Consider the following 10928-nt stretch of genomic DNA (forward strand, 5'->3'; position numbering starts at 1 on the left):
TGGAAAGAGATTCTGTTGAAGAAGCACTCCTTGATGGCAACTGAGACCCCACACAGGGAAGACACAATTTTAATGTTGGGAGCTTTGAAAGTGATTCAGTCGAAGAAGTTCTCTTCTACTGTGTCGAGGAACCCGCACAAGGAGGATCCATGTAACCTCTTAGCCCATAAAAAGAGCTTTCCCCCTATTTCATATGTAAAAGACAACCACAGACCACCAAAAGTATTGATGCCAATTGCTTATAAGGCTCTAATCTGCAGAAGAAACCTTACTCTAATCAGAAAGAAATGTTATAAGTGCTTGGGCAGGGTTTTTTGTTGTTCAGTCACACAGTCGAGTCTGACTCTTTGCGACCCCACGGACAAAAGCACGCCAGGCCCTCCTGTCTTCCACCATTTTCCAAAGTCTGCTCAAATTCATGTTAGTTAGATAAATAACGCTGCCCAACCGTCTCATCCTTTGCCGTCCCTTCTTCTTTTGCCTTCTGTCTAGCCCAGCATCAGGGTCTTCTCCAGGGAGTGCTCCCTTCTCGTTTGGTAGCCAAAGTATTTGAGCTTCAGCTTCAGCGCCTGACCTTCCAGGGAACAGTCAGGGTTGATTTCCCTTCGGACTGACTGATTGGATCTTCTTGCACTTCAAGGGATTCTCAAGATTCTTCTCCAGCACCACAGCTCAAAAGCATCTATTCTTCTGCGCTCGGCCTTCCTTATGGCCCAGCTTTCACAGCCATACATTACTACTGGAAATACCGTCACTTTGACTATACAGACTTTTGTTGGCAGGGTGATGTCTCTGCCTTTTATTATACTGCTCAGGTTCGCCATAGCTGTCCTCCCAAGGAGCAAACGTCTTTTAATTTCATGGCTAGTCACCATCTGCAGTGATCTTGGATCCCAGAAATGTGAAGTCTGTCACTACTTCCATGTCTTCCCCTTCTATTTGCCAAGGTGTGATGGGGCCGGATGCCATGATCTTAGTTTTTTTGATGTTGAGTTTCAAGCCTACTTTTGTGCTCTCCTCTTTCACCCTCAACAAGAGGTTCTTTAGGTCCTCCTCACTTTCTGCCATTACAGTGGTGTCATCTGAATATCTGAGGTTGTTGCTGTTTTTACTGGCAATCTTAATTCCAGCTTGTGCTTTATTCAAGCCAGCATTCCGCATGATGTACTCTGCATATAAATTAAATAAGCAGGGTGACAATATCCATCCTTGTCAAACCCCCTTTCCTAGTCTAAACCAATCAGTTGCCACATATCCCGTTCTGACAGTTGCTTCTCGATCCTTATATAGGTTTCTCAGGAGACGTGTGAGGTGGGCTGGTGCTCCCATCTCTTTAAGGACTTGCCGCACATCTAAATTGTTTTTTCCTTCTTCTTTTAGGGAAAAGGTTGTGTCCAATGTCAGCTTGAGGACCAACAAAGTTTTATTCTGAGTAGAAGCTTCGTTGTGGAAGCACACTTCTTCAGAGACAGGGAAAGAGAACTTCCTCAAGCCTTCCATCTAGGTAGAAAGAGTGTGGGCGGAGGGTTAGTTGCCAGGCAGGGCTAGTTAGAGTCACGATGCAGAAGGAACTGGGCCCTGACTGGGAGACACCACGCAAGCCTGATCTTGTCAGATCTCAGAAGCCGGGCAGGGTCGACTCTGGCAAGGACTTGGATGGGAGATCTCCTTGGAATACCAGCAGTGGGGAAGCAGAGGCAGCCTTTATTTAGCTACCTCCCTGGATATACTCCAGGCCTCCAACAGGGGTCAGTCACCAGAGGTCGTCATGGCCTTCAGATGCACACACACGCACCAAAAGACAAAGAAGAAGATGCCTCGGTCACTGGCCATAAATACAGCTGAGACTGGGCTAAAGCAGCTGGTAAAACCTAAGCCAGGGGTGTCCATACAGTGGCTCGGGAGCCACATGTGGCTTTTTCACACATATTGTGCAGCTCTCAGAGGGCAAGGAGGACCTTAATGCAGGCTTACTCTCAAGTAAGCTTACTTAGCACTGGGACCACAGTCGGCCTCTGAGCACTGAGACAGGCAGATATTTAACTGAGAGTGAAGGGGGGAATAAAGGGGAAATAGGCAGGCTTGCAAACGCTTCTCCTCCACCACACAGGCTCATAGCTCTTGCAGGAACTGGATTTACTAAGCTAAGCGTCATGGCAAAGAGAGATACATAGTGATGCAAACGGATATGAGAGATTTATATGGTGCCTGTTGTGGGGAGAAAAAAAATAGAATTGAGGTTTGGGTCCAACATCAAACCATCAGAGTCATATTAATTTGCTATTCACCTGTTGCAGTAAAAAGGCTGAGGCCATGAAGCATTTTTTCTTTCTGCTTGACCAAATCGGCAGGAAGTTCCTTTCCACTCACCCCCCCCCCCCCCACCCCACTATTACACACACAGTCTGGGCCGCACCTACCTCACAGGGTGTCTGTTGTGGGGGAAGAAGATAAAGGAGAGTGTGAGCTGCTCTGAGACTGATTCAGAGAGAAGGACAGGTATAAATCCTTATTCTAGGAGGGGGGGGCCACTGTGGCGGGGGTGGGGGACCCAGCTGCAGCCCCCTTTTTCTGAGCTGGCTGAACAGCGCGGGAGGAGCGCAGCCCCCTGCAGCAGAATTACTCCCGAGCAGCCCCACTGAGCAGCACAAGGCGTGTCTGACGGCTGAAGCTCCTCCAGGACACGTTTCTCCTTCCTCTGCAGCACCGAAAAGGTTAAAACCGCCGAGCTGCTAGCTAGAGAGGCCAAGCAAGGAGGTGGGGGCAGGAGGGGAAAGGGGCTTTTCCTGGAGAGGGGTTTGCATTTGCAGGACTAAGGAGAACTGGGGTGGGGCTTGCAGAGAAGCTGCAGCTGGAGGGAAAAGGCCTGCAGCAGCTGGATCCCGGGAAAGTTTACTTGCAAGTAAGTCTTGGAGGAGGAGGGGGGGGGGGGAAATGAACGTTTAGGTTCTGGAGGGGAGGAAGGCGGGGATCATGCCAAACCGTGGCTGTCCTTGGTCAGCCATCTCCCTCCCGTGCAGACATTTTCTCCCCGGGAACTCATCTCTGTCTGCCGGAGGTGGGTTCTAATTCTGGGAGAACTTCAGGCCCCACCTGGAGGATACACACGGAAACAGCTGAAGCCACCGCAATCAACTACTGTGAATGCATCACTAACACCTTTTGCTGCAGGTCCAAATATTATTTCTTATGTTCAGTGCCCAATAAATCGGTCCCCATCTCTTTCATGCGTGTATCCGTTGCACAGTTCCCAATATAATATACAGTGCCCGAAATGTCTCTTAAAGTGTAAACATCTTCTCAGCCTCTCACAACAGCAAGCAAAAAGTGCTTGGGCTGATCCAGTGTTTCTTGAATAAAGTGCTTGCAGAAAGTATTGTCAGTTTCACATGTGGATTTCAGCGCAAAGTGGGGGCCTTCTGAGGATGGCCTGGATCAATCTCTCAGGGATTTCTTTGGCACTGTAGGAAACTTTCTTAGTTATTTATTCAGGGTAGTCGATTGATTATTTCGGCTTCAGCCCCCTAGAGGTTGGTTACTCTGTTAGGCACCAGTTTTGTTCAGCTTTGGAAGCGGAGTTTGTCGGGGATAAGCGATAATCAGTGGAAGAAAACTTAACTGTATGAAACTGACATTCTCTTGCTGGTGTGGAGGAACAAAGGCCACACAAGAATCCACCCCTGTGAGGAACATGGCATGTAAACACACGGAGGAACTGCGCCTGCTCCAAACGCATCACCCCTGCCCCATCCCTCCACAGCTCACTTGGCAGAGGCAGACATGACACGATGCCAGATTCCCCCTCCTGCACTGGGGTTGGGGTGGGAGGACGGGCATCCTTTTGCCAGGCGAGAGAGGCACAGACCCCCAGGCAGCACAACAGGGAGGAACACCAGGGCACAGTCCCAGGAGGGGAGGGTTCAGATCTCTTTAAGGGAGATATATGTGCATCTATGTGGCTGCAGGTTTTTCTGTGTGTATATATGTATCTTCCTTTTGACACACTCCTGTCTGTCTCTCTCCATCCCCTCAGAGAGAAGCCTCCCTTCATAGACTCGGGGTCTCTCTAGCCATGTCCTAAACACGCAGCTTTTGTCTCAGGAGATCGCTGAGAAATCCGAGAGCTCTAGTGGGGGGTGGGGAAGAAACATGGGCTTTAGCTATTGTTATCAATACTTACAAATGGGGGATTTAATTGTTGTAACTGTTATGCTTTTATGTCTCCTGTGCCCTGTTTGCTGACGTCCCAGAGCTTAGAAGGTTATTTGTTATCATTATTGTTAAATAAGGGAAGTTTTTGGTTTTCACGCTTAGAGTGTACTTGGGTAGTTAATTTCATACTGTTAGATAAGTTTGTATTTCAAGGATTCCAGTGCAGACCCTTGGCAAAGACCTAGAAGGAGGAAAAGAACCAAGCCCTCTGTGAGTGCGAGGGGCCCCCATGTTGGCTCCCCCCCACAAGGAATTCCACCAACATCTGTGTGTTTCCTTCTCCCACTAGTGCCAAAAAATAATTCCCTAACCTTTCCCTATGATGTTCTTACGAGGACTGTTATTCCCAGGTTTTGTTTTTACAAGACATGTGCATTATGTTTGGTCACATCTTGTGCCTCTCAAACTTCTAACATATAATCTATTTGGCTCTCATCTTTAGCAAGTTTGGCCACCTTTGACCTAAGCAGTTAAAGTGGCAGTTAAAAACAACAACAGAATAGTAAAAAGACTCTTGAGTTGTGCCTATGAAACAACGGAGCAGAGATTATTTTTCCACACAAGAATCCACCACTGTGAGGAACATGGCATGTAAACACACGGGGAAAATAGCTCCTGCTCCAAACGCATCACCCCTTCCCCATCCCTCCACAGCTCACTTGGCAGAGGCAGACATGACACGATGCCAGATTCTCCCTCCTGCACTGGGTTTAGGGTGCGAGGATGGGCATTCTTTTGCCAGGCGAGAGACGCACAGACCCCCAGGCAGCACAACAGGGAGGAACACCAGAGCACAGTCCCAGGAGGGGAGGGTTCATATCTCGTTAAGGGAGATGCCGACACGACTATGAAGCCTGCCTTTGGGGGGCCCAGTAAGGAATCCCAGATGGGCTCACATGTGTGAATCATTCATGCTGATTGGCTTCTCGCAATGGCAGGTATTTTGGCTGACCCTCCCCCCAACTACCATCTCCACTACTGAGATAATTAGTAGCCATGCAAAGGTCTTCAGAGTCTTGGCTTTATTCCAAATAGTCTGGACTCTGGAAAATGGTCCTTCTTTCAGGGTGAGCGGGAATACAGGGCCGGGAGAGAACTGTGATAATTCTCTGGATGAAGGACTTGTGTTTTATTTCCTGCTTCTCTTGGGAAATGGAGGTTGTACTTATATGTGCATCTATGTGTCTGCAGGTTTGTGTGTGTGTGTACCTTCCTTTTGACACACTCTGTCTCTCTATCTCCCCTTAGGGAGAAGCCTCTCTTCAGAGCCAAGTGAATAAAGGCAGCTTTTCAGAGACGGAGGTGACTCAAGAGAAGGAGAAGGAGATGGAAGAGCAGGACCCAGAAGGACCTGGAGCTGGCAAGAGAGCAAGGAAGAGTCCCCATTCCAGCCCACCTGGAAGTGGTGCTGAATTCTGGGAAAGAGCTGTGCCAGAGGCCCTGGCTAAAGACACCACGACCTCAGATGTACACTGCCAACACTTCCGGCAGTTCTGCTACCATGAGGTTGATGGGCCCCGAGAGGTTTGCAGCCAGCTCCATGGACTTTGCAGCCAGTGGCTGAAGCCGGAGAGGCACACCAAGAAGCAGATCATGGACCTGGTGATCCTGGAGCAGTTCCTGACTCTCCTGCCCCAGGAAATGCAGGGCTGGGTCAGAGGATGTGGGCCGGAGACCAGTTCCCAGGCGGTGGCCCTGGCAGAAGGTTTCCTCCTGAGCCAGGCAGAGGAGAAGAAGCAGGCGGAACAGGTGAGGGGATTCTCTCCTGTATGTCTAATTCAAGCAACTAAATCTGACCTTATCTTAAAGTTTCCTTGCCATATAATTGCCCAGAGCCTCTTCTGCTAGAGAATTTCTGATAACTGCAGATAACTCACCAGCTCTGCTGGCAGAAGGGTGCAGAATCTGGGAGTGGGGCAGGATCCATTCCTTGGTTTCTTCCATTCCATTTCTTACCCCTCTCCCTGGGTGCTGTTTCAGATGCAGGGACCACCTTTGGAGATGGAAGCTGCAATCCCTGAGGCAGAAGGAGCTTCCTTGGAGCAGGGGCAGAGGGTGCAGGCGGTGGAGCGTGCCCAAGATGCCCTCTCCTGTGGTAAGGACTCCTTGTGCCTGGGTGCAGTTGGGGCAGCCTGTGAATGTGGAGGGTAGAGAGTTCAGGTCGGGGGGGGGGGGGAATACGTATTTCTACAGACAACACAGAGTTAATTGGTGGCACTCAATGTCCACAAACTGATGCCTCTAAAAGGAGATTAGAATAATTCCTGGAGGTCAGTGTTTCTCATATTAAAAAAAATGCACATCTCACCTTTTTTCCATCAGAGTCTCAACTTGCCAAGGTGTGTGGGGGGGGGGGGGAAGGTAGATCAGCCTCAGCAGAGCTCTTCAGCCTGGTGAATAAAGGGAACCTCCACATTCTGGGGCAGCCGAATTCTGAAAACGTGTCCCTGGGGCAAATAATAATGGGGAACTGTGGCTTCTGTGCTTGTGCTTGAAGGGTCACCTGGGGGGCTGCTGTGGACAGCAGGGGGTGGAGGAGGGATGGCAGGCGAAGGCCCAGCTCTGCCAGGAACTTGGGGGGGGGGGGGTCTTGGGGTGGGACTTGGGACAGATGTGATATCTTGTTGAAGTTGCATCTGGCTGAAAATCTTATTGTGAGCTTAGCATGCCCAGAGACACTCTGAAAACTCATTACCTTCAACTCTCCAGAACTGCTTGATTCGCGTCTAGTACATTGTGACAGTGAAGTTTCATGCTATGGCATTTCCACCAACCCCTTTCCCTCTCCATAGAGCAGGGGTGGCAAACGGTAGCTCTCCAGATGTTTTTTGCCTACAACTCCCATCAGGCCCAGCCAGCATGGCCAATAGATGGGGCAGATGGGAGTTGTAGGCAAAAATCATCTGGAGAGCTACCCTTGGCCACCCCTGCCATAGAGGAAACCCAAGTCTCACAGAAGTCTGAAATATTCTGGCAGCATTTATAATCCCTGAGGCTCATAGGTCCCTGGTGCTTCTCTTCTGCCTCTCCCAGAATGTAATAAAAAGTATTTTAAAAATCTGTTCAACATATATAGGGTAAGGTTTTACAACCCCAGAAAGGAGGTGTGTGAAGCAGGGAACGAACAAGCAAACAGCTTTCCCAAGTCTCACAGATTTCTGAAAAATGTGGTGCTCAAAACTGAACACAATACTCCAGGTGAGGTCTTACCAGAGTAGAGTAAAGCGATACCATCACTTCATGTGATCTGGACGCTATACTTCTGCTGATACAGCCCAAAATTGCATTTGCCTTTTTAGCCACCGCATCACACTGTTGACTCATGTTCAGCATATGGTCCAGCATATCATCCACCTCACTGCTCCAAAGTGCCTAATAGAGAAAGGAAGGGAGCATCCTTCTCTTGAGTGTCTGAACAGATTACAGGAAGGACAGGTTATCAGAGCCAAGCAAGCTGGAAGAGTAAGCAAACAAATGGTGGCCAGCATAAATTGTTTTATTACCCTCTATACCGGCAAAAGTAAACATTCTTCTAAGCACATCCTCTACGCCAGGGGTGGGGAACCTCCGTCCCAAGGGACGTATATGGCCCTCGAGGTCACTTGGTGTGGCCCTCGGGGATTGCTGGGCCAAACCGAGCCATGTGGCAGACTCTCTGGGGCCTGGCTGGCCAGCCAGAATTGCTGCAGGGCCTGGAAAAGTTATTGTCACAGTTCAGTTTGCACTTGATTATTCCAGAGGGTGTGGCCTAATATGCTAATGAGTGTGTGACCTAATATGCTAGTTTTAGGGAATGTGGTCTAATATGCTACTGAGTTCCTGCTGGGCTTTTTCTACAAAAAAAGCCCTTTACCTATGCATTTGCCTAGGGCAGCGGGCCAGGTGTGTGTGTGTGTGTGTGAGTGCCAGATTAGGCTCTCCCCACATGACTTCAAATAGAAAAACATTATTTGCATTAATTTTGCTGGCCTGAATCATTCTCCCTCGGTGGAGCACTGTTTTTTAAATTGATAATTTTTTATGGCCCACGAAGGATGTTATAAATATCCATATGGCCCTTGGCAGAAAAAAGGTTCCCCAGGTTTTGCTTTTTTAAGACATGTTTATAATGTTTGTTCATGTCTTGTGCCTCTCAAACTTCTGACATATAACTTATTTGGCTCTTATCTTTAGCAAGTTTGGCCACCTTTGACCTAAGCAGTTAAAGTGGCAGTTCCAAACAACAACTGAATAGGAAAAAGACTCTTGAGTTGTGCCTATGAAACAACGGAACAGAGATTATTTTTTCCATCTGTGAAACTGAAATGCACAATTATTGCAAAGGAAACAAACACTCAGGCAGGCACATAAGAATGTAAAAATTAAAAAAAGGGTGGGGGGTTTGAATAAGCCTGTCCTTAGGCCAAAGCCACAATATCCTCCCCACAAGAACCCCCATTTTCCCTCCAGGATGCTCCAGGCTTCTATGGTCTCCTCCTCCCAAGGGACAAACCCCCTCCTCTTTCTATGGAAGGTCTCCCCCACCATCAATCCCATGTCAGAGAGTGCAGCCAATCCCATTGCTCTTCCATACATATTTTTCCTGCCCCCCCGCTGCAAATGCATCTATGGGAGGGGTATATTTATTTCTTTGTTTGTTTGAGTTTTAGCCCGCACTTCCCGTAGAACAGGCTCAGGGTGGGTTACATCATAAAAAAAATCAACAATGAAAAAAAAACATTTAAAATATATAAAATCTAAAATTACAACGTAACAGTAGAGACTAAAATGGGAAATTCTGCCTCACAGACCTGGCCTTTCCACCAACCCCTTTCCCTCTCCATAGAGCAGGGGTGGCCAACAGTAGCTCTCCAGATGTTTTTTGCCTACAACTCCCATCAGCCTCAGCCAGCATGCCAATAGCTGGGACTAATGGGAATTGTAGGCAAAAAACATCTGGAGAGCTACCGTTGGCCACCCCTGCCACAGAGGAAACCCAAGTCTCACAGAAGTCTGAAATATTCTGGCAGCATTTATAATCCCTGAGGCTCAGAGGCCCCTGGTGCTTCTCTTCTGCCTCTCCCAGAATGTAATAAAAAGGGTAAGGTTTCACAACCCCAGAAAGGAGGTGTGTGAAGCAGGGAACAAATAAGCCAGCACCCTTCCTTCCTCCCTTGTCTCAGGAACAGGCAGTGAACAGATGCTCTTGAGCCTTCATCTTTTCAGAGGGGTGGAAACGGCTGCTGCACCTGCAATCCAGGTAGGAGAGATGAGGGGGGGGGGTGGTTGGACAGCCAGAGTCCCTCCTATTTTCTCAGTGGGGTTTTTGCTCCTTCTGTTTCTACAAGGAGTCTGTGTGAGAGATCCCTTGAATACTGTTCCATTTACCCATCCCAAGTCTTCCTTTCCATATCTTCCCAGACGACTCCCTTCCAGTGTGCCATCTCTGCCTGGCATGATCTCTGAAGAGGAGGGCATCTTCTTGTTCTTCCAGGGTCCCTTTTCCTTTGAGGAGGTGTCCGTCTCTTTCACGGAGGCAGAATGGGCCCTGCTGGATCTGAGACAAAGAGCTCTGTACAGGGAAGTCATGCTGGAGAACTATGAGAATGTGGCCTCTCTGGGTAAGGATCTTTCATGGGTGCCTTTCCGTTGTGATGAGGAATGAATCCAAATACTGAATAGCACTGCATCATTTTGAGGTGTGTCTCACCACTTGGGGAGGGGCTGTGGCTCCCTGGCAGAGGATCTGTGTGGAATGATAAGGTCCCCAGTTCAATCGGCAGCATCTCCAGAGAAAAGGACCAGATAGGAGGTGAAATGAAAGACTCTGCCTGAGACTCTGGAGAGCCGATGCTGGACTGAGCAGATGATACTGACTTCAAGGGTCTGATTCAGGATAAGGAAACTTCACGTATTCCTAGAATTGAAACTGACCTCTGGGGTCATCTGGGGGAGGGGGCAGAGATGCCCATATGCAGTATGTAGCAACGCAAGGTGAAAGAACTGCCAACAGCATCCTTATATTCTGTCATGCAAAAGGGGCTCTTGATGTTCCAGCCACCCAAAAGGTATTTCACGTGAAGGCAGTTGCAGAAAGGCTCTGTGGCGCTCTGATCGGCCCTTCCTCTTCCAGCTCTGCCCCTCTTCAGAGGGTTCAGACCAAATTCCTTAGAGCGAACCTGCAGGTCCCCAGATGTGTCCCAAATGTACTGACATAACTAGAAACTGGCACTTTGAAAATGGAAGCCAAAATGGCTTCACTCCATCACTGGCTGGAATGGAAATTTCAACCTAAGGGACTAGTCCGGGGTGGCCAAACCGTGGCTCTTTCACACAGATTGTGTGGCTCTCAAAGCTCCCACTGCCCTGTCGACCAGCTTGGAGGAGGCAGTTCTCTTTAAATCACTTTTCCAAGCAAAGCCAGCTGGGAGCTTGGAGAATGCAGTAAAAGTTGATTTCTTTTCACCTCTCTCCCCCTCCTCCCTCCCCATCTTCCTTCCTTCCTTCCTTCCTTCCTTCCTTCCTTCCTTCCTTCCTTCCTTCCTTCCTTCCTTCCTTCCTTCCTTCCTTCCTTCCTTCCTTCCTTCCTTCCTTCCTTCCTTCCTTCCTTCTCTCAAACATCTGACATTCATGTCTTGCAGCTCTCAAAACCCTAAAGTTTATTCCATGTGGCTTTTACATTAAGCAAGCTTGGCCACCCCTGGACTAATCCATTTGGTATGATCCGATAGTTTTCA

General features: G+C 48.7%; 1 protein-coding gene across 1 annotated transcript; it reads left to right on the forward strand.

Moving 5' to 3' along the window:
* The first annotated feature begins 1559 nt into the window (after positions 1-1559).
* LOC132571564 (zinc finger and SCAN domain-containing protein 23-like) lies at positions 1560-8404 on the forward strand. Its single transcript, XM_060238364.1, has 3 exons — positions 1560-1610; positions 5461-5945; positions 8386-8404. The coding sequence occupies exons 1-3, from the start codon at positions 1560-1562 to the stop codon at positions 8402-8404; spliced, it is 555 nt and encodes a 184-aa protein (XP_060094347.1).
* The last annotated feature ends 2524 nt before the right edge of the window (positions 8405-10928 follow it).

The sequence above is a fragment of the Heteronotia binoei genome, chromosome 5, assembly GCF_032191835.1.
Source record: "Heteronotia binoei isolate CCM8104 ecotype False Entrance Well chromosome 5, APGP_CSIRO_Hbin_v1, whole genome shotgun sequence".
NCBI classification, from domain to species: Eukaryota; Metazoa; Chordata; class Lepidosauria; order Squamata; family Gekkonidae; genus Heteronotia; species Heteronotia binoei.

Excerpts from the sequence above, each read along its gene's own strand:
- LOC132571564 (XM_060238364.1), top strand. The coding sequence starts at position 1,560 with ATGCAGAAGGAACTGGGCCCTGACTGGGAGACACCACGCAAGCCTGAT. Across the intron at positions 1,611-5,460 it reads CACCACGCAAGCCTGATCTT|GGAGAAGCCTCTCTTCAGAG; the intron begins GTCAGATCTCAG and ends ATCTCCCCTTAG.